This window comes from Melanerpes formicivorus, unplaced genomic scaffold (genome assembly GCF_026170545.1).
Source record: "Melanerpes formicivorus ecotype bairdi unplaced genomic scaffold, bMelFor1.0.p_v2 SCAF_3, whole genome shotgun sequence".
In the NCBI taxonomy this organism is placed as follows: domain Eukaryota; kingdom Metazoa; phylum Chordata; class Aves; order Piciformes; family Picidae; genus Melanerpes; species Melanerpes formicivorus.
Window position 1 is genome coordinate 38160266 of NW_027142355.1, and position 22967 is coordinate 38183232.

General features: G+C 46.3%; 3 protein-coding genes and 1 non-coding gene across 5 annotated transcripts in view; 1 reads left to right on the top strand and 3 right to left on the bottom strand.

Moving 5' to 3' along the window:
- Positions 1-1531: 1531 nt before the first annotated feature.
- On the bottom strand, positions 1532-13315 carry KICS2 (KICSTOR subunit 2). 2 transcript variants are annotated; one of them, XM_068170456.1, is made up of 4 exons: positions 13007-13314; positions 9987-10060; positions 9772-9890; positions 1532-4296 (listed from the first exon to the last, which is right to left on the bottom strand). In XM_068170456.1, exons 1-4 carry the CDS (start codon positions 13239-13241, stop codon positions 3480-3482), a joined length of 1245 nt encoding a protein of 414 aa, XP_068026557.1. In that variant the 5' UTR covers positions 13242-13314; the 3' UTR covers positions 1532-3479. The 2 variants fall into 2 exon arrangements, with proteins under 2 accessions (XP_068026557.1, XP_068026554.1); XM_068170453.1 differs by having other exon boundaries at positions 9772-10060; positions 13007-13315.
- Positions 13316-14915: 1600 nt separating this feature from the next.
- RPL18A (ribosomal protein L18a) lies at positions 14916-18939 on the bottom strand. Its single transcript, XM_068170470.1, has 5 exons — positions 18833-18939; positions 18194-18373; positions 17494-17623; positions 15461-15570; positions 14916-15065 (listed from the first exon to the last, which is right to left on the bottom strand). Exons 1-5 carry the CDS (start codon positions 18848-18850, stop codon positions 14973-14975), a joined length of 531 nt encoding a protein of 176 aa, XP_068026571.1. The 5' UTR covers positions 18851-18939; the 3' UTR covers positions 14916-14972.
- Positions 16525-16656, bottom strand: LOC137461118 (small nucleolar RNA SNORA68). Its single transcript, XR_010993235.1, has one exon. It is a non-coding gene; the product is annotated as a small nucleolar RNA SNORA68 (small nucleolar RNA).
- Positions 18940-20242: 1303 nt separating the features above from the next.
- The window catches only part of XPOT (exportin for tRNA), a 39697-nt gene continuing 36972 nt past the window's right edge, over positions 20243-22967 (top strand). Inside the window, exons 1-2 of the mRNA XM_068170482.1 lie at positions 20243-20339; positions 20747-21183. The gene's annotated coding sequence lies outside the window, so the exon portion shown is untranslated. The remainder of the gene's footprint in view (positions 20340-20746; positions 21184-22967) is intronic.

A 22967-nucleotide genomic window follows, 5' to 3' on the forward strand; every position in this document is an offset into this window, starting at 1 on the left:
TTATGCATGTATTGCAGTCCCTTGCAGCACAACACAAAATATATTGTTTCCATTCCCTGCATGGTCTTCACTCAGAGGGAGAAAAGGGAAGATGTTTTATTCAAGGGGGGGGAAAAAAACCCCACCAATAAAACCCAAACCAAAAAAGCCCCATGAACACTGCATGGAAAAGAAAACAAGCTTACAGGACATAAATATAAAATATGTAAGAGATCTGAGAATACATTTGCTGTCAAATTCACATTCCAGGCAAAGTATACTAAATTAAATGTTCTGCCAAAACCCTCATGGACTCAAGTAAGTGATGAGGTATATGAAATGTGCCACAAGATAAGCTTCCACACTGCTATTCTAAGCAATCTGAATGGCACCAAGAATATTAAATCTCAGTAGCTGTTTTAAAAACACTTTAAAATATGTCTGGAAGTTATCACCAACCTCTTTACATCTTGCATTTAAAGCAGTCAATTTACACAAGTCTTCTAAAGTACATTGCTTAGCTAAACTGGTGGAGAGGAAAAACTGGCAGACAGGATACCAGCCAGCTTGGCAAAAGGGCATTTGCTCTCTCCAGTTCTTACAGTAAAGAGACTGACCAGTATTTCCAGTACTCAAGTTAGTAATGAATATCCAGTTACTGAGTTTCTGGTCACCTTTACCTGCTCCTCTCCTTAATTACATGTTTAAATTACTGACGCAGCCGATTTTACATCATGGATAACTCAGTCTCCTCATTACCTCATTCCTCATTTAAAGCAAACTCCACAAAGAACCAAGTAAGGAAGTGTGCCAAGTCTGCATGGGGCTAACACATCCATAAATACTAATTCATTACATGTACTCACATCCCCCACCCCCTCCCACTGAGGTTTTGGTCATAGCATACCTCAACTCTGCAAAACTATTTGATACCAATTCTAGTGTAACCTCTCTCCAGCTTCACCCATGAAGTTTTCATCCAAGCTACTTATGGCATGGATTTTCTGCTCCCCACTTTGTATTAACCTAAGGAGAGGCTCTTACAAGGAGAGCCTCAGGGACAGGACTCTAAACCCAGAGACAGATTCACAAGTTTCTTTCTCTCCCATTATTTGCCTGTGCCTGCCTCCCATTCTCTCTCTTCTCACACTGTAAGAGTGATGATTACAGCTCTCTCTGGTTCTTCATCAACATAAATATTCAGGAATTCTTACCCAAACTTGGATGGCTCCTCTGGCCACTCATCCAAGATCTGAAGAAAACTGCAGCGAAACACCTCGGCGCTGGTAAGCAAACCATCAGGGCTGCTGAACAGTCACCTCCTTTTCCTCTCCCCATGAAAAACACCCAACAGCCTCCAGTCACTTCTGCAACTGGTGAAAGCTGCCAGTCTGCTCTAAAGTGCAACAGATTTCCTCCACCTCTCCCAACATGCCCCCTGCAGCTTGGAAACGAGGCAGGTGTCTGTACCACCGGTGGGGCTCTTCCCACAGTCCCCTCTCCCCTTTCCCACAGAGAGCTAGTACGGCAGGGAAATACCACAGAGGCAGACACGATTCATGCAACACTTTATTATGCTGCTGAAGACTGGAAACCTGTTCTGGTAACACGCTCGTTTCTGTTACTCTGGGTGGGGAAGTCAAGAGTACAATTATTATAAGGTAGTCACTGTCCCACAGAAGGAAGCACACAAACTCTCTCAATAACATCCTTTGCAACTTACTCCTGTTAGAAGGGCAATTCAAGCTGCGAAGTGCCACACTGTTACAACCAGGTGCCAGCAGTGCCCCTGTATTTGCAACTCCTGTTATTTTCCAATGACAAATTGCAGAGTCTAACATTTTTTTAGTGATAGTCAAACTAGGAATTTAGGTAAAAGGCAGTAGCACAGCTATTCACAGCGGACTAACACACACATCAAAGCATGGAAGGCTCTATCTGGCTCCAAGTGGAAAGTCAGCACTTACATTTCAAGAACAGAACATGCTTGTGTGATTATAAAGAAACCAGTACTTGCAGCAAGAGGCAAGTCAAGAGAGAAAGGGAATCAGTAAAAGCCATGTCTGAAATGGCATATTTAGTATTTCAGTCCTAACAGAAATGAACATTTTGACTTAAACTCCTTTAAAAAAAAATAAAACTAAATTGCCAATGTTATACATTACAGAGTGTCAGCTAGGGATCTAACCTTACTACAGTTACACACATCATACAGCAGAGCCTTATCAGTCCTCCTGGATTCCTGTGAAAGTGCTTGCACAAAAGCACAGCTACCAATCTGAAGAATCATCCAGTATAAAGCTACAGGTACAGCCAAATCGACTTTTTTATTGTGTTTGGAAATCCTGATTTCCAAAATAAAGCACTTTTAGAGTGATTAGAAAACATTTTTTTTTTCCAAACCTGCAGCCTAGAACTAGGTAGTGAAAGAGACATATTAGAATGAGGTAAACATACTGCAGAGGCTATGTATTTAAATCCAAATTTCAAGTGTTTTGGCTCAGTTGAGAACTTACTTAAAACTGAAAAGACAAAAATGCTTACAAATATCTAAAGACAAATCCAGGTTGACCCCAACAGCAAATCAGAAAAGAACTCATTTGCAAAAGGCATTTCTTACAGCTTTGTTTTGTTTGGGTGGTTTTTAAAGTTAGCCAGACAAAAGTACAATGTGAAAAGAGCTTTACTGCTTTTTCCCTGGAACTTTTCCTTTTAGAATACCTGATCAGCCTCAGCTTATACCCTTCAGTTAATCTGAGACAAGACTGCTACTGGACACACAATGTCACGATGCTGCAGTGAACAGTGGCCTTCCAGCCCGTGCTGCAGCTTTTCCTGCCCATCCTGCGTTCTGGAGCAATGACAAAGCTTTATGACACTCAGTGCTCAGAACAGATTCATGCTTAACAGTGTCAGAGACCTCAATTATCATTTTAGATCATTTGAAAACTAAGCTGCACTCAACAACAGTGCCTACTGTGATTCTTGCCTCCTTATTTAAAATGTGTCCCTGCAGGTTGAGTGTTTTTAATATTCCCTTGTATCAATGTTCAGTTCCCAGAAAATCATTCCTGTCAGAGAACAGAGTTTCCTGAAGAGATAGCATCTTCCATCCTCACCACATTTTCAATAAACTCTGTAGAAGATAGTGCACAATTAGATAAAGTGCTCATATTCCTTTCTGATACAGGCAACAAAGTTGTGGACTGAAAAAATAAATCACAATGGGAACAGAAAACCACACCAAAAATCCTACTGTGGCCGTTAAGACTCCGTAACTCGGTTGCCTCAGTAAGTGCTGCCCCAAAATATTTTCCTTCAAGTGTTACATTAAAAAAAAAAAAAGAAGAAAAGGGGAAAAAAAAAGAACTTAGGACATTAAAAAGAATGGTTCCTTTTTATTTAGGCTCTAAGAACCATGAATTTATCATTATGTAATCCTTGAAAGCTATAGATCCCCCAAGGCTGTCATACTGCCTCGACAACCAGTAGTCTGTGTTTTACCCTTTGGATCCAGGCTTCAAGCTTGCAAAAGCTTTGGAGTTCTTAAGGGAATGTGAAATTTCATTGAGAAAAGAAATAAAATGGTAGTCCCTTTCCGACTTCTTGGACTCAAAAATAACTACAATGGTAAAGTGAGGTTCAGGGCGAGTCAAAAAGTACGTGCTTTGGACTTTGTCATCATAGAAGTGAACAACCTTCTCCAGACTGTTGAGGTCAGAGGTTCTGTCAGTCATAATCATAATTACATTGGGCCAGTGCATAACGGGCCGGTCACTGGGCAGAGACACCACGGCAGGGTACTGATCCACTCCTTTGGGGGCTTCCCTATAAGAATGGGGGTGGTGATAGCCATGTCCCTGGAAACTTTCTGATCCACGATTGTCAAAAATCAAGGAAACGTTGACGGCGTCGTACTTCCGGATGAAGCTGGAAATCTTCCCAAAGTAATCGGGATTTGTTTTAGCAGTCAGAGTTTTCATTTCAGATGCTGTTGTTTGTCGACTCAGGGCCTCGTGGAAGTAAAAGCTAAACTTGGCAAGGAGAATGTTTTTGAGCTTCATCAGCCAGAGGAAGAGATGTGGAGGTTGTACAGCTTTCTGAGACTGCCCCCCAAACAGATGTTTCTTGGTCTCTCGCTGTTTCTCAAAAATCTGGCCCCAAGTCTGTAGTTTCGTGTGAGCACTGTGCAGGTTGACCAGGGATGGAAGGAACTTCCACTCTGAGATCTGAGCCTGAGCCTTTAAGAGATGTGCAAGCACATCTACTTCCAGCTGGAAACTGCTTTCAAGAGGACTGAGGATTGGATGATGAAACCTAGAAAACATAATGTTAGTTGGGACATGAGAAGTGCTGTAGACCACAGTGAAATAATCAGACAGTATTTGTCAGTTCACAGACAGAAGTTCAAACATTCAAACAGAGTAAGGGGGAAAGCAAAAAATAAATATTGTTAATTTAAAAACCAGTGATTTTAACATAATCAGGGCAAATATTTCAATGAATGTATAGCAGCCTGCATTTGACAAATACACCTGTCAGACATTCAGACATTTCTCTATCAAAGCAAGGGAACTGGATCGGGTCAGCTCAAGAACAATTACTGTTTATCTTGATCCATGAACAAATATAACACCATTTCTCTTTAAATTCATGTCATTTATGTTCCACTTTAAAAAATCTCTTTTGGTAGTGAAATATGTCTTGATAGTTGTGAGATAGTTGTAAGAAGGACATTGAGACTCTTAAATGTGTCCAGAGAAGGGCAACAAGGCTGGTGAGAGGCCTCGAGCACAAGCCCTATGAGAAGAGGCTGAGGGAGCTGGGATTGTTTAGCCTGGAGAAGAGGAGGCTCAGGGGAGACCTTATTGCTCTCTACAACTACCTGAAAGGAGGTTGTAGCTAGGAGGGAGTTGGTCTCTTCTCCCAGGTAACCAGCACCAGAACAAGAGGACAGTCTCAAGCTGCACCAGGGGAAGTTTAGGCTCGAGGTGAGGAGAAAGTTCTTCACAGAGAGAGTTGTTAGCCATTGGAATGTGCTGTCCAGGGAGGTGGTGGAGTCACTGTCCCTGGAGGTGTTCAAAAGGGAACTGGATGTGGCACTTGGTTTAGTAGTCATGAGGTCTTGGGTGACAGGTTGGACTTGATGATCTGTGAGGTCTTTTCCAACCTTATTGATTCTATGATTCTATATCAGCAAGACATTAAGTTAAACCAAAGCAATTATGTTACAGAACCAATGAACCGTGTCTCAAACTTCAAACCTTGGTGTACTAGAGGCAGTGAAGGGGAAAAACATTTGATTGTATCCCCAAGAAGGCAAATTTGCAAGACATCATCTACCAGGTGTAAGTGCCACTGCTCATCTTAGAAAAGGGATTCTGCTATCAGAACAAATCTCAGTCAAATGGAATCTTACAGATCCCTCCTTCACCTTTCTTTCCTCGCTTTGTTTCTGAACATGAGGAACAGAAGACTGATCCAGCCTAAGTCCTTTCCCCTGATACTCATGGCCTGTAAATTTGTAACATCATTGATAAAGAATACTTAACTTCATAAAGAATTATTCTTCAGCAAAACCAGAGGTGACCTTTTTTAGGGTATATGTTCTCTAATAGACATTTAGGCCTTTTAAAGAAGTCTCCAACAAAGAACAACCCATACTTCAAAGACAAGACTGGGTGACTCAGCTAAAGAAAGATTTATCCAGCTGTTTCAGAAAAACATCCTGGATCTTGGTTTTGCTTTAGAGCAAAACCAGTTTACTGTATTCTTCCAATTTTTAACACTCCATCTTCAAAGTGAAAGCAACTCCATTATTCCTCCTCAGCTTCCAGGACACAATATATAGAATCCATTTTGGAAATACTTGGTTCAAAATCAAAACACTTAGCTTGTTGCAGACCAGAAGACAGTATGAGAACGTTAGGCTTTCCATCCCCTGTCCCTTCACTACTTTTTCTTTGATTTTTCCATAGAGCTCTTGCCAAAACATCAATTCTTAAGCTTGTAAAAACTGTCTGGCAATTTTATCACTATTTTTAAGCATTTCTTTTTCTGACAATACACATCTTGAAAGGATTTGCTACTAGATGCAAATCCAAGTTTATTTGAAGAAAATGAAATTATGACTATCATAAACCAGCTGATGCACCACATTCTGCAAACAGGCTAGGTTGGGTGACCAGACACTTTCTGCACACACTGTGTATCAGCAGTCACCACATCAACCTGCTATAGAAGAGACACAGCACTTTCTGGCTACTTTGGTGAGCTGAGAAGTCCAGAGTATACTTACATCCTTTCCTTGAACAAACAAGAGTCAATTAACAACAGTATTCTGCTAACAGTCAGCATTCTATTTTTTCAATGGTTTTGGTATTCAGCAAAAAAGGAAGTTCTGTTGCAGTGTATTAGAAGGGAGGGGAAAGCATTAGAGAATATTAACTGTTCCAGGTAGTTCCATCAAGTGTGCACTTAGCACAGTGGTATCAACACACTTGTGGTCAGACTAAGAAGGTTATTCTTCAATCTTAAAAGCAATTAAAATATTGACACTAATGCAGTACTACCAAGTCTCCTAGCTCAGCATTATGATATACAGCTTCCCCATTCTACTTTGCTTCATCAGGCACAGCTACTTGCACATTTCACTGTACAGAAGGATTTGCTAAACTGTTTTAATCCAAAAATACACACCTCAGCCACAGCTGAGAAACTTGATATGGTGGCAGAATAAACTAACAGGATATGTGATCACTGTGTTTTATGTATGTATATTATGTATATATTTTATCTATGTATATTAGGGGGTTGGTCTCTTCTCCTAGCCAACCAGTACCAGAACAAGAGGACACAGTCTCAAGCTGTGCCAGGGGAGGTTTACGCTGGATGTTGGGAAGAAATTCTTCATAGAAAGAGTGATTGGCCATTGGAATGTGCTGCCCAGGGAGGTGGTGGAGTTACTATCACTGGAAGTGTTTAAGAAGAGACTGGATGGGGCACTTAGTGCCATGGCTTAGTTGATTATATAGTGTTGGGTGAGAGGTTGGACTCAGTGATCTTGAAGGTCTTTTCCAACCTGGTTAATTCTATTTTATTCCATTCTATTCTAAATACCTTCCAGCCACCACACATCAAGATAACTCCCAAAAACTGATCTGAGCTATGAAGAAACTAAAGGAAGTACTACAGGAAGATATCATTATCCTTGGTTTTTTTACAGAAATATTCTGTACATGATTTGAAGAGGATCACACAGCAGCTGTTCAATTAATTCTAACAGCATCTTGAAATGCCTCCATCTCAGAGATTGCTCATTCACCCAAAGCAAGATTATCAGTAATTTTACCAGGGAAACACTGCTTATTTTTAAAAATAGATTACAACAATGTCCTAGAAGTACAGATGTGCTACTGAAATTTATTTAAGCAGTGTAGTGAAACATTTCACATGCTCAAAGTCTTCAGTCACTTTGTCAAAGCATCAGTTTTGTATTTGTGATTTTCAGTGGTGTTGTTGACTCAGCAAATGCTCAGAACAGATGGCAATGGTGAGTATACCACAGCAATCAACTTCAAAAACCCCCCACAACCAAACAAATTAACAAATTACCTCCCTTTACTTTTTAACTTTTAATCACACCAAGAAAAAAAACAAAACAGCAACTTTCATTTTTCATAAGATTAACTGCTCTGATACTGAGAGGCTTCACAAGGCAAAAACTACTGAACTATCACTAGTAATATCTTATAGACTGGTTCTGAGGATAGGATAGGATAGGATAGGATAGGATAGGATAGGATAGGATAGGATAGGATAGGATAGGATAGGATAGGATAGGATAGGATAGGATAGGATAGGATAGGATAGGATAGGATAGGATAGGATAGGATAGGATAGGATAGGATAGGATAGGATAGGGCCAGGTTGGAAGAGATCTTCAAGATCATGATGTCCAACCTATCATCCAACACCACCTAATCAACTAACCCATGGCACCAAGCACCCTGTCAAGTCTCCTCCTGAACACCTCCAGCGATGGTGACTCCACCACCTCCCCAGGCAGCCCATTCCAATGGGCAATCACTCTCTCTGTGTAAAAATTCCTCCTGACCTCCAGCCTGAACCTCCCCTGGTGCAGCCTGAGACTGTGTCCTCTTGTTCTGGTGCTGGCTGCCTGGGAGAAGAGACCAACCTCTGCCTGTCTACAACCTCCCTTCAGGTAATTGTAGAGAGCAATAAGGTCACCCCTGAGTCTCCTCTTCTCCAGGATAAGCAGCCCCAGCTCCCTCAGTCTCTCCTCACAGGGCTGTGTTCCAAACCCCTCACCAACTTTGTTGCCCTTCTCTGGACTCGTTCCAGCAAGTCAACCTCCTTCCTAACTTGAGGGGCCCAGAACTGGACACAGGACTCAAGGTGTGGCCTAACCAGTGCAGTGTACAGGGGCAGAATGACCTCCCTGCTCCTGCTGGCCACACTGTTCTTGATGCAGGCCAGGATGCCATTGGCCCTCCTGGCCTCCTGGGCACACGGCAGGCTCATGTTCATCCTACCATCAACCAGCACCCCCAGGTCCCTCTCTGCCTGGCTGCTCTCCAGCCACTCTGACCCCAGCCTGTAGCACTGCATGGGGTTGTTGTGGCCAATGTGCAGAACCCGGCACTTGGATGTGTTCAATCTCCTGCCCTTGGACTGCCCATCTGTCCAGCCTGTCGAGGTCTCTCTGCAGAGCCTCTCTACCCTCCAGCAGATCAACTCTTGCCCCCAGCTTGGTGTCGTCAGCAAATTTACTGATGATGGACTCAATGCCCTCATCCAGATCATCAATAAAGATGTTAAAGAGCCCAGGGCCCAGCACTGATCCCTGGGGCACATCACTGATGCCTGGCTGCCAGCTGGATGTGACACCATTCACCACCACTCTCTGGGCTCAGCCCTCCAGCCAGTTCCTAACCCAGCTCAGAGTGCTGCTGTCCAAGCCATGGGCTGACAGCTTGGCCAGGAGTTTGCTATGGGGGACAGTGTCAAAGGCCTTGCTGAGGTCCAGGTGGACTACATCCACAGGCCTCCCCACATCCACCAGGCAGTCACCTGATCATAGGAGATCAGATTGATCAGGCAAGACCTGCCCTTCCTAAATCCATGCTGGCTGGGCCTGATTCCTTGGCCATCCTCTAAGTGCTGTGTGATTGCACTCAGGATGCCCTGTTCCATGATCTCGCCTGGCACTGAGGTCAGGCTGACAGGCCTATAATTCCCTGGCTCACCCAACCAGCCCTTCTTGTGGCTGGGCACCACGTTGGCCAGCTTCCAGTCCTCTGGGACCTCTCCAGTGAGCCAGGACTGCCGGAAAATAATGGATAGTGGCTTGGCCAGCTCCTCTGCCAGCTCTGCCACACGAATGTGTTTGATTTACATGCCAATTTTGCTGAAGCCCATATTGAATTGTCTTGTTTCCCCTCCACTCCTTGTGGAAAAAGTGCAAGAAGCCCTAGATATTTTATAAAGAGAATGACTCTTCCCCTGCTAAATAGGAAAATGTTCAGTATTTATTAGAGAACAGGAAATATGGCTCCTGGAACAAGAGCAAAAACATTCTCCCTTTTCATTTCTCTTTTTTGGGAGTCCTATTTTGAGACTTCACTCATCTGATGCTGCTACTCAACATTCACATCATGCACAAATTCATGGAAGGGGCTGTGCTGCTGCTGACAGCAAAGCAGGCTTGCTTTGAACCTCAACATTATTATTACAGATCACACATCTGTGTGTGAGCAGACAAGCACTGACCTTGAGCTGTATTTCTTTAAGATGGATTCCAAAATGTTTACCAGTTCCTCAGAGTTAATGAACTTTTGGGTGCTGAGCGTGTACATTTTTTCATAGAAGTCAGCAATTTCCATACGAGCCTGAACAAAAAAACAGAGCTGTTCAGACAGGTGAGAAAGCAGCTCTTCCAAGTGAGGAGCTGTTCCTCCTAGTGCATTGCGACCCGTCGCCACCACCTTCTTCAGCTCATTATGCAGAGATGTGTAGATGGTTCGGATGGAGTCCTTTCGGCTGAAGAATGACTGACCACCTGTTCAGATAAATATGGAGGTATTACCAAAATCCAGGGACAGTAAAGACAGACAGCAATACTTGGGGGAGAGGGGGGGGGAAGCATATAACCATGTTACTTTTCCCCTAGGTGTTCCTATGTTGTCTGATCACAGGGTTGCTTTTTTTAAATCAAGAAACAGATTTCAGTGCCTTACTTTGCAAGAAAATGACTTACACATAGTGCAGACTCAGAAGCACTTTATGTAATTTCATGCAAGTTATACTTGTCCCAATTCATACTTCAGCAGCCAATGGCTACTGGAAAACCTCAGCTCTGCCTTTTTTCAGAAAACAAGGGTTCAGTTAAATTTGCTATGATACATGATCTGGAAATACTGGTAACTGTGGAAGTCAGAAGAATCAAGTCATAGTGAACTTTTCACAGTGTCACAGTATAACTAAGGTTGGAAATGACCTCAAGGATCATCGAGTCCAACCTATCAACACAGACCCCATGACTAGACCATGGCACCAAGGGCCACATCCAATCCCCTCTTGAACACCTCCAGGGACGGTGACTCCACCACCTCCCTGGGCAGCACATTCCAATGACGAACGACTCGCTCGGTGAAGAACTTTCTCTTCACCTTGAGTCTAAACCTCCCCTGGTGCAGCTTGAGACTGTGTCCCCTTGTTCTGGTGCTGGTTGACTGGGAGAAGAGACCAACCCCTTCCTGGCTACAACCATCCTTCAGGTAGTTGTAGAGGACAATGAGGTCACCCCTGAGCCTCCTCTTCTCCAGGCTAAACAATCCCAGCTCCCTCAGCCTCTCCTCATAGGGCTGTGCTCAAGGCCTCTCCCCAGCCTTGTTGCCCTTCTCTGGACACGCTCAAGTGTTTCGATGTCCTTCTTAAACTGAGGGGCCCAGAACTGGACACAGGACTCAAGGTGCAGCCTAACCAATGCAGAATACAGGGGCACAATGACTTCCCTGCTCCTGCTGGCCACACTATTCCTAATGCAGGCCAGGATGCCACTGGCCTTCTTGGCCACCTGGGCACACTGCTGGCTCATGTTCAGGCGGCTGTCAATCAGTACCCCCAGGTCCCTCTCTGTTTGGCAGCTCTCCAGCCACTCTGACCCCAGCCTGTAGCTCTGCATGGGGTTGTTGTAGCCAAAGTGCAGCACTCTGCACTTGGACTTGTTAAATGCCATCCCATTGGATTCTGCCCATCTGTCCAGTTGGTCGAGGTCCCTCTGCAGAGCCTTTCTACCCTCTGACTAACATCTGCTAGCCTCCACTCCTATTAATAACTCTAGATCTCTTCAAGACAATTTGCCTAACAATACCTCTTCTATCATGAAACACTCAGATTTGCAAAGCAACCTATAAATGGGAACCAGGTGATAATTGTGTGTGCAAACGGAATGTTTCCAGTCACTACACAATATAAACCAGAATCCAAAGGCAAAACGGCCACAGTTTATCTCTGTGAGACCACAGAGCAAGTTAATTCATAACTAGAACTGAGAGGGGGAAAAAAAAATAGTCTGTGCCTCCCTCTACCTGCTTAACACTATGCAGAACTTAAGAAAACCATAGAGGGTCAAAGTAAAAGGCAGTTAACTCTGACACTACCAAATGACTGTGCAAAGGTACTAACCTTATTTCATAATTGCTATATACAGACAGCCTTAAGTGCCATCCTGCCTTTCAACAGCTGCTGCAGAGCAAGGATCACAGGGACTGAATCTGCAGAACTTTTAAAGAGATTCCAATTTTAGGTTTCACTTTGAAACTACTTATGAATTTCATAATAGTGGACGGTCCTTTTCTCATCCATTTGACGTGTGTAACGTTCAAAAGTGACCTTAGCAATCTGAGGTAGCAAGCCAGAGAACTGGTCATCACAGTAGAAGTGCTACCTTCCTAAGCCAAGAGTCACCCTCAGGTCATGGGCAGGATGCATGACTTATTGGTGTTGTTCATGAAGTAAACAAGTAACACCTTGCCAATTCTGCTGTCAATTTTATCCTTTCAACAAGCACCAAATTCACTTTTTGGAGTCTGTCTTATAGATAGTTTTATTTGTAAAAATATTATTACAAAATTAGTTCCAAGCCACCACTTCAACACCAAAGCAGAATTTTCTTGATGCTTTACAAACATTACACATCAGACTCACACCCCGTGATCCATTTCCCATACCAGTCTGCAGTTCCAAGAGAAAATAAGCAGCTTTGCTCAGAGGGCAACAGGATGACACCTCATCCAGTGCCAGTTCGGCATTTTTCTGTTCACATGTTGAGAGAGCAAGAAGCTGCCAAGATTGTGGCCAAAGCTTCCTGACATCCTGCAGCCTCCAGGAATAACAATTTTTAGGAGGCACATGTACTTATGCATATGTGGCCCTAATATCGGGCCCTAGAATATCTAATATCGTGCCCTATCGGACACGTGGAAAAGCATTAACCCTTTGGTCACTCTGCTGAAGTCTCCTTTGCCAGAATCTCAGCTAGAGCTTCTTGGAAACAGCGAATAGGTGGCCCGCCAGCGAATAAAGACACGTACAGCCCTGTGCCACCTGAGCGGCACCTGCACTTTCATCTGTTCTTCAGGAGCAGCCCAAATAGCATAGCAAACCTCTCACTGGGCTCAGGGACGCTTGCTGACCTAGCACTTTTGTTTCAGAGGCACGGACACGCATCTCGCCGCGGACAGCGTCCTCAGGCGCTGTGCAGCTACCGGTTGAGGGATTACCGCACGGGGCTGCGGCAGCCGCACGCTGCCTACCGCGCTGCTAAACCCGGGACAGGCCGTGAACAGGCACTCGCGCGCCGCACCCCCCAGAAGCTACCTCACCCGTAAGCGAGGCGCGGCCCGGAGAGGAGTAGGGGATCGGGGGCCCGAGGGACGCGGGGAACGGAACGGGATCCCTCCCCCAGGGCGCGAGAGGAGGCGGCCGGGCGGCCCGGCGATACCTAGCTTCTGGCCCAGGAAGGTCATGCTGTGGTAGGCCTTCTCGGCGGCGGCCAGGTGGGCCAGCCCGGCCAGCAGCGCCAGCCAGCTGGCCCCAGCGCTCTTATTGGCCTCCCGCTCCTTCTCCACATTGTCCTTGGCCTTGTCGTAGGAGAAGATGCCCAGGTGAGAGAAAAAGGTCTCCAGCACAGCCTGCTCCACCGGCACCGGTGCGCCCAGCGGGATCGACTCCCCCATCCCACCCGGCGGACCCGCCTCCGCCCCCTCCACAGCAGCCACGACTTCCGGGTCCGGCGCCACGGCCGCGAGAGAGCAAGCTTGCCCTGCCTCTCTCCACGCGCCGGGCCCTGTCACGTGACAGACGCACACCCACCCACCCCCGCGGCTGTCGGGGTCATGTGACAGGCGCGCTCGGGCCCTCTGAGTTTGAGCGGCTGAGAGGCTGTGGCGCGCGCAGCCGGTGGGAACGAGCAGGGAGCAAGGCCGTAAGCTGTGGGGGCTGCCAGCGGCACCTGCCCGCGGGGATTCCGGAAACCCGGGCCCTAGACAGCCAGCTCCCTAGCGCAGACTGTTTTTCAGGTTGGCCACGCCGGTACAGATTCCTGCAATGAGCTCCCCTCGATCCTGCCACAGTGCTTTTTGAGAATCTTAACTCTGAAGCCCATTTCCCTGCTACATTTTTCTTTCAATTAAAAGGCTCCCAAGTAAAAAGGTCCGAGTTGACCTTATCCCATCCATTAGCAGGACTCCTACAGGGCCCTCCAGCTTGTCCAAAACATCTTTATAGCTTCCCCTTCGTGACTGGGAGATCCTGGATTGCTCAAATCCCACATTTTCCACTGTTTTGGACAGATGAGATCCCTGAACTGAGTCCCCATGGAGGCAGTGAAGCGGGCAAAGGTAAGTCACAGGACCAAAAAGTAGTGGAAGTGGAACAGGACTAACTGGTCCAGCTCTTGCCAGACCAGCCACCTGTCCTACAGAGCAATGCTTACTTGAAATCAACTGGTAGCTCCTCCCTGGGCTGAATTTTAGCTCTCCCACTACTCCAAACAAAAATTCCTGGCTTCCTCTCTGGACAGCATTTACCTGTTCCCTACTTGCACCTGCATGTTTTTAAGCTGACATTAGATAAAACTCAGCATCAGCTCTCTTAACTCTGGGCAAGACCTGCACACTAATTACACTGGCTCTCTCTTGTCCAGGAAAACACTCAAAACACTGCAATTTAAAATAAGCACCACATGCAAAAGATGGTTCTGAGTGTGAGGCAGCCTTTTTAATTAACCTTCACTGGATGTCATATGCAACAGAAGGGGTTTTTTTTTTTGCAGTGGCATCATACTGGAAATAGGGTAGCCTAAGGATTAGGTTTGGGTGTAAAAACTGAATTTCCTCAGAACTGGTCAGAGACAATGCCAAGCCCTTAATTACTTTTCATTTCTGGTTGGCATCTCTGTACACAAGCACGAGTTGATTCAGAATTGTGTGCAACATCCTTGGAAATATTCAGGTCAGAACAAAAGTTTTGACTTTAAATGCTTAAAATTTGCAAGTGGCTTAACTGAAGTTATACAATTTGTACTTTCATGGCTGACAAGCTTGAGTTGTGCATACAAAGAAAGCTACCTTCTTCCTGAATTCAACTGTTTAGCATGCCTAAGGTCTCCCTTGAGCATAAAGAAAGACTTTATAGCTGCTTGATAAAAGACTTATCTTGATCTGGAAAGCTGGTTATTACAGTTTATTGATGGGATGTTTTGGTAACATAAGCTAGCAGCTGAAACATTCACCTGCTTCAAGGCACTCATACCTGTAAATTGTAGGCTGCCAATAGTTTAGAGAAAATAGAAGAGTAGGAAAGGACACTCCTGGGTATGCAGGACGCTGTTTCCAAAAGACAACTGAGAGTTGAAGGTTCAGATAAGACCTTTAATACAACACAGAGTTGACAGCATGTTTTCATATTCAAAAGAAGGTATTTGGTCTCTTGGTGGTGAAACGTGGTTTGTGCTGGCGACGCAGAACTCTGTGTGGCAGAGGGAACTTGATTTTAGAGTCCTGCAAGAGAAACATTTCAATGTTTGAGATACCAGATGAACAACAGAAAAGAGTTTGCAATAAACAGATGAGCTACACTCAAGTGCAAGTTGTAGAGAATTAATGCATCCAGATTAGGCATACTTCATAGAAAGCAAGAGATGCCTTACTTCTGCAATACTTTTTGAAAGAAATGCCTAGTTAAAGGCAAGTTTTCTGCGACGTATTTGTCTTCGTTTGACTTTCAGCTTCTAGCCTTAAAAGCCTTCAACATAATGTAACTTAACTGTAAGCCTATGGAGGGAAATTTGGTTCCCTGTTTTTTCCTGCAAACCAAACCTGTACCAGACAAATCCCCGCTTCCAGTCCAGTGTCAGATTGGCACCCACCAGCCACTGCAACATGACTTCACTTACATGAAACTGCTTGACTGCTGGTCTGCGGCACTTGCTCGCAGCTATTTCCTCAACTTTCATGATCTGAATGGAGTGAGCACGGGCACGGTGACGGGCTCCCATATCACGGTCTGTAACGAGAGGACTCGTCAAAAAGGAAACTCAAATGACAGTTCAAATATCTTACTACCATCTTTTCGGGAAACATTTTAGTACCATCTACAACATAAAATTTCTGAGCACCCCTACATAAATCACACTGGTTTTAGTATCTGAAGTGATGGCAGAAATACCACAGAACCAACATGCAGAAGGAAACTCCTCCTGTAGATCATCATCAAATTCTTCCAACAAAGTGCCATCTTATTCTTCTTGCCTAATTTCAAGAAGATGCATACCTACAGAAGTAATCTATGTGGCACCAAGCACCCCATCCAGTCTCTTCTTTAACACCTCCAGTGTTGGTGGGTATGGTGACTCCACCACCTCCCTGGGCAGCACATTCCAATGGCCAATCTCTTTCTGTGAAGAATCTAGTGTGGGGTGTCCCTGCTCATGGCAGGGGGGTTGGAACTAGATGATCCTTGTGGTCCCTTCCAACCCTAACTGATACTATGATACTATGACTATGTTATTTTTTTGCATAATAAAACTGTGATTCAGAATCAACACTGAAATACAGTTATTGAAAAGAACTTCAAAAACATTTCCCTTCAAAGGGAAGATGCAAGGCAGGATCTGAAGTCATCTTCACTTTAAAGTTGATAAATGACAGAGATGTGAATTGGTATTTAGCTCATATAATCAGGCTTTCTGAATAGGAGGAAGCCATCTGTACATAGGCTACCTGAAAACTCCACCCTGAAGCTGTGAAAATCACTGCCTTCAAATCACAACGTTCAGTTTCACAGATGCCTGTTGAAATACTCCTGTGCACAAAACGTCTCCCATTAAGATCTGATGTACCTATTAAAAACTTACCTTTCAGAAGTGTTCTTGAAAGTAATCAGTCATTATATCCTAACAAATTAAGTTCTTGCATCCTTAAGCAGTACTTCAGTATATTAATAGGAATTGCTGCAAATTAATGTAGAACCTTAAGTTTCACTTTCAACAGCACTTCAGCTTTTGAAAGGCGACAAGATGCATTTAATATTTGCACACACGACAAGAATATAGTTATTGAGAACAATATTCCTTGGGTTTTTGTGTGCATTCTGTAATGTTTGTTAACAATCTGGGATTCAATTACCAACAGCATCAGCTATGTAAATGGCCTATCCCTCAAGCACTTTGTGCAGTAGACTGAAATCAGGACCACCTTTAATTCTCCCCAAACTGTGATTTTGAAGTTTGGAGCAACAGTTTCTTGGGGCTTTGGGGGGTTTTAAACTCATTTTCCAAAGGAGAGACACTAGTACTTACCACATAATATCTGAAATATTGTCTCCATGACTTCAAAAAAAATGAAGTGCAAGAAAGGTCATGAAACTCTGTCTGTATAGCAAAACTCCTTAGGAGAATTGCAGAAAGTCACACCAAATGAAGGGGGAATATTTTCAGATGGAGAAACTGTTTAGAGAATGGTAATGAGGAAGACACCACATACATCATCCATAAGCAATGAGGTGGGTGTTGGTTTCTTCTCTCAAGTTACTAGCAGTAGAACCAGAAAAAAAGGCCTGAAGTTGCAGCAGGGGAGTTTTAGTCTGGACAATTAGAATTTCTTTATTTAAAGGGTGGTCAGGCATTGGAACAAGCTGCACACACAGGTGGTGGAGTCACTGTTCCTACAGGTGTTCAAAAATGTGTGGACAAGACACTTTAGGACATGGTTTATTGGTCATGGTAGTGTTGGGTTGACAGCTGGACTTTTAAGCTTAGAAATCTATTCCAACCTTAATGATTTTTGTGGACTTCTCTCTCCATATCTCCATTGTTTCCATTATTTTACCATGGATCACGTCATCATGCTTCATGGACAGTTGGAAGATTTAATCTTGTGTATATATACTCATCCTACCACTTCATATCTGTTAGTTACATGTACTTACAGCACTGAGTGACAGCACCAGCCGTGGTCAAATCCCTGTACTCCCTGTACATGTTGTGAGTTCCACTACGAGAGTCATAGCGCAACCAAATACCAAAGTTTTTTACCCGCAGAGGGGACTTCTCAAACACCTGGAATTACACAAGAGCACAAAAGTTGTTAAGAGACAGCACCTCATCAGCATTGCTTTAAAGCTCTAGTGAAACCACTATGGTACATTATGTTGTATAAACCAACTATCTTCTCTCTTTTGCCACACCAGTATAGCTATTTTTAATTCCTGGCAATTCAGAGTGAGAAGTTTTAGTAATTCAGAATGGAAATAAAAATATACACAAGATTTTGGCTCTACAGAATATCTTTCAAGCATCAAAGTAGAGGAGTGTAAGCATACAAATATCTACTTTCCAAGAATTGCTAATGTCCAAATGATTTGTAAAAGGTATATTCCACAACAAAGCGAGCAGACAGCAAGCACTGATTAGTGGCATAGCTCATATCTCGAAGTGCTAGGAAAAAAGGTTCTTTTTCTTTACTGGAAATATACTGCTGCTTTGAAATATGTATGCCACACAGCTTCACAGGAACTGAAGGATAAATAACTTTAAACTTTACCCTCAACAGCACTTCACATAAATTCCTTCCACATGAATGAACTGCATTCCTTTATCTCCCCCTTTTTTAGGATTTTAATTCCACACCTGGCCACAGTACACAATCTCTCCAGAAGACTTCTTCATCTTCTTTAGCTGAGAAACGAAGTACCAGAACCGGGACTTGGCAACAACATGGTTCGGCGCGAAGATCCGCATGCGGTAGAGAGGAGGGGTCCTGCATTTCGGCGTGGGCAGGCATCGCCCGACTACCTTGTATTCCCGCAGCTGGAGAGAAATAAAAGAGAGGCCGCCGGCAGCGTGAGCCCCTCCACGCCGCCGCTGTGGACCCACCCCCGTGCTAGACTGACGCATGCCCGCCACGGGCCGACTCCGCGGAAGACATTACAGCTCCACGTGTGATCACCGCGGCAAGAACGGGCTAATCCAGGGCAAAGGGAACAGAAGCCATCGGCCCAGGCAGATCGTCTCGCAGGCCCAGCTGTGCCGGCCGCCAGTCACGGCTTCCCGCACGGAGCGGCGCGGCTTCCTTAAGCGTCTTGCCGGAGCGGCGCCGCCGCCATATTTGCCACTCGCTTCCCTTAAGGGCCGGGCAGGGCCAGCTGGGCGCGCAGGGACCATCCTGAAGCTCCCCAAACCCGCACTGCCGCCCTCCTAACGGCCTCCTTAAGCTCAGTCTTATTCCTGGTCCCTGCCGTGTCCCCCGCCCCCCCGGCCTTCACTCACGGTGCCCGACGCCTTCATGGCGCTGCCTTCTCTGCGGCCCGCAGGAAAGGAAAGGAAAGGCCGCGTGCGCCGCCGCCTCCCGTCAGCCGCCCGCCGGAAGCCCGCCCACCGGCCATCCTCTCCGCCTATTGGGTAGGAGGAGAGCGCGATTGGAGGAAGCAGCCATCAATTTCCACACGCGGCGGCCGACGTTGAATTCTGGGCTGGCTGGGGCAGCGTGGTGTGGTCTGGGCCTGGCCTGTAGTAGGAGCAGCGAGACGTCAGAGCAGGAGGCTTCTCTCCTTGTCATCATAGCCGTGGATTCGTGTGGTCCCGGTAGTGGTAGAGAGAGGTCCGTCTGCCACGGCCAGTCCTCGCGTTGCCGCGGAGGACGTGGCTGGGAGGCCCCAGCTGAAGTCAGCCCCACGCTTCCTCTTGGGGCCGTAGCTGGACTGCCAGGAGAACCTTTGTCACCCGCGGTGTCATGGGAGACCGAGATTATTTGCTACCGCGAGGTTGCTCCAATGGATCCCACACTCCGTTGGATAGGGTCCTCTATTTTACGGCTGGTCCGAGTACTTGAACTCCCATGAGCAGGGAGCAGCTCTGCGACAAGGCTGAGTGATGGTCTCTGAAGCGCTGTACAGCACAAGGCTGTTGGAAGCGGCACTGCCATCACCATGACGTGGAGGGTTTCGCCTTGAAGGACATTGCGTTGACACCACTGTAACGATTTTGTAAATCACTGTATCGCCACAGTTATTTTTACTCAGTCTTTGAGTGTGGTGGTGTGGTTTGTTGGTTTTTGGGGTGTTTATTTTTGTAAGCCTTGTTGTGCAGACACGCGTGCGTCTCAACATGCAACCCCCCGTACACATTGCCTCATTTCAGAGCACCTTGTGAAAGAGGCCGATGTCAAATTTGCAGACGTCAGAGACATTATTCACCCCAGACAAGTCTCTGCCAATGCTTTTGCAGCATATGAGCTTGGGCCCGCCAGGGCCCTCCCCCCACCCTGCTACTCGTGACACAAAGCACGATGTCCGCAGCCCGGAGGGAGTTTTGGGGGCGGCACGGACCAGCCCCGGTTTATTAAATCGCTGCAACTGGTTTTACGGTGTCGCCGAGTGTTCATAGCACCGACGAACCGCACAGGCGGGAGGCTTGACGCGGTCCGGGGACTACGGCTCCCGGGATGCCGCGAGGCCGGGAAAGTGGCACCTCCCGGCGTCCCCTCCGGCCGGCCGCCTCGGCGCAGAAGGACGGTGAGCGTGCTCGGCCGGCGCAGCGGCGGTGTCGTGGGGCACGCTGGGAGCCGTAGTCCTGCTTGCGCGGTAGCCACGCTGAGGGGCGGGGGCAGCTCTCCTCTCGGAGGCGCGGGGGCCGTTTCGCACGCGCGAGAGCCGCGGCACCTCCCCTGGGCGTCTTCCTTCTGCTCCTCCCGCCGCCTGCCGAGGCGGCGCGGCCTGCCTTGGCCCGCTCTCTATGCTCGTGGCGGCTGTGGAGTTGTGATGGAGTGACTGGGAAGGTAACAGTGGGGAGAACGGGGACGGGACACGCCGCGCCACGCAGCGCGGGGTGACTCAGTCCAATGGTGGCGGAGCGGGGCCTGGGCATCCCCGGCCGTTGGTGGGGGCCGTGGTGTTTTCAGCGGCGGGGATGGGGTGCTGTGGGCGCCCGCGGGCGTCGCCGCTGAGGTGGCGGCAGCGCTCTCTCTCGAGTCACCCGGCCGGTTCTCATCAGTCCGGCGCCGCCTCCGCCGCAGTTGTGAGGCTCTTGGGGAAGCGAGGGAAACGCCGCAGCCTTGGCCGCCCGACCCCTCTTCTGGGGAAGCGGGGAGGTGCCGCAGTCAGCCGGTTCTCCATGAGCCGGTGGGGGTATGTGCATGCGGCCGCGATAAACACCGGGATTTTTCTCTTCTGATATACGTTATAGCTTGTGGTGCGGTTACATTCGCGTGCTGCGGGACCTGCCTCGACAGCTGTCCTCCGATATGGCTCCAGCGGGGGAAGGAAGTAACCGTAAGCTCTAAGGCAGCAACGTGAGGGGAGGGGCCTCTCCCGCACCTCCATATTCCGCTGCGCTCGGCGTGCTTCAGAACGGCTGTTCGCCGCCGTCCCGTCCTGGCAGAACCGCCGCGCGAGGAACGCTTTGTCACTCCGCAGCGGTCACGGCAAGGGGCTAAGTTGCAGCCCCGGTGTCTTCGCCGCAGATCTGGACGCGGCGGGGTGTGAATGCCTAATCTCCGTCCCCGGCTGAGGTGCTGAGCCACGCAGTAGTAGTGTTGGCTCTCGGCGAGAGGAGGCTGGGCTCTTTGACCAAGTTTGGGAGGGGGCAAGAAGGCTTTGCTCCTCACAGGGAATTCCTGGCCGGTAAGAACATGCCTGAAATGAAGACTTAATAGGTCATGTCCAGAAAGAAAAACTTTCTAGTTCAGTTGAAAAGTTCTTGAAGTAGCTATAATTACACAGCTGTTCACTTTAACCACATGCTATGTCAGTGTAAAGGCTCTAGAGCCTCAGAATCTGTAAATAGCCTCAGGAGTTGCAGCATGTAAAACAGACATCAAAAAAGAACGTCCACGACAGTCTTTTACTGTCTTTGTTCAATTAGAGAGAAAACTCGAGGGAATTAAAATTAAGCACGTCACAGGTTCCCTGTGTGCTATCACAGCCTTGTAAATACCTGAAGTGAGAGATGCAAACGAAGTATTCTTTAATTGATAATTGTACCCATGGTTGCCATCTGTAGTTAAAGTGCTCTGAATGCTTTCATTATTAGGGCATAACCAGTATTGCTAAACTGGGCAGTATTCCTCATTTCACAGTATCACAGTATCACAGTATCACCCAGGTTGGAAAGGACCTCGAGGATCATCGAGTCCAACCTGACACCGCAGACCCCATGACTAGACCATGGCACCAAGTGCCACGTCCAATCTCCCCTTGAACGCCTCCAGGGTCGATGACTCAACCACCTCCCTGGGTAACCCATTCCAATGCCGAACGACTCGCTCGGTGAAGAACTTCCTCCTCACCTCGAGTCTGAACCTCCCCTGGCGCGTACATTTGAAGCGTAACTGGCGGGTGGTTTTTGCACTCTTTTCCTGTATGAAAGCAGTCTCTGCTATCAAATGCATTTGTTTGTACGTAACTTGTGAAAGGGAGTAAACTAATCTTATGAGGGATACATATACCTGTATGATTTCATTGTTAAGAAACTGCAGTTCTAACTACAGTAAACCTTAGACCTCCACTCACCGTAGTGCACTGCTGAACAAAACCAAACAGCATCTTTATATATCAGTACTTTCTACACAGCTGCATATTAACAGTGTTACTGATTTTTGCCTGTTTTTAATAAACCTTGCATTAATGACATACTCAGTGTTATAGCTGAGTATATCTTGCAATGAATTTTGTAAACTGTAAGTGCTATTAAAATTGCAGCTTGATTTTTGAAGTGTAAGCAGTTGGTAAAATAGACTGGGGGTGCTTAAACCTTATAGCTTGAGAAGCTGTTTTGTTAGCTTTCTCAGAATGCTCAGATAGTCTATATCACTCTAATTGTCCTCTAGCTTTGGCTAATCAAGCTGAAACTCTTAGGAAAGGATGTCTAGTATAAGATGAAATTTTATGTGGCATATACAAAATGCACAGAACTGGTTGGCGTGCTGTTAAATAAACATGTGGAGAGAATACTTGATTGAATCAGATTGTTTTTAATAGCAAAGCTTGTCACCCAGGTGTAGAGGTTTATTACCATTTGGGCAGGCTGTGTAGTGATAGCAGTAGGAAAATAGGCCAAAATATACTTCCACTTGTATAAACTCTGGACCAGGCTCTAATTGAGAGATGCAGTAAGAAAAAAAGGAAATAATTTCCCTCACAGCATTTTAGCTTCATTTTAATCTGGCTGCTTTGGATGTAGATTATGAGGGAAAGCTGAGGCTGGGGATGCAGAGGGAGAAGACTTGGCAAAGCAACTTTAATCCCTAAAGGTTTTGACCCTGATCAGGCTTGCTCTGTGTCGTAAGGCAGTGAGTGAAGCTTGTTTTGCCACGAGACATCGCTTTGTTCCAGATTTTCTGGTTTCTGTACTGCCATAACTTGCCTTTTTTCTTTCTTGTATGAACTAAATTTAACTTACTGAAGTG

What these genes read in the sequence shown, in the direction of transcription:
- KICS2 (XM_068170453.1), bottom strand. Translation starts at nt 13,241, where the DNA reads ATGGGGGAGTCGATCCCGCTGGGCGCACCGGTGCCGGTGGAGCAGGCT. An exon ending in CTTCCTGGGCCAGAAGCTAG is followed by an intron (nt 10,061 to 13,006) that starts GTATCGCCGGGC and finishes TTATCTGAACAG; the next exon opens with GTGGTCAGTCATTCTTCAGC. An exon ending in TTAAAGAAATACAGCTCAAG is followed by an intron (nt 4,297 to 9,771) that starts GTCAGTGCTTGT and finishes TATGTTTTCTAG; the next exon opens with GTTTCATCATCCAATCCTCA.
- RPL18A (XM_068170470.1), bottom strand. An exon ending in TGGTGCTGTCACTCAGTGCT is followed by an intron (nt 15,571 to 17,493) that starts GTAAGTACATGT and finishes CTCTCGTTACAG; the next exon opens with ACCGTGATATGGGAGCCCGT. An exon ending in CAGCAGTCAAGCAGTTTCAT is followed by an intron (nt 15,066 to 15,460) that starts GTAAGTGAAGTC and finishes TTTCTCTTGCAG; the next exon opens with GACTCTAAAATCAAGTTCCC.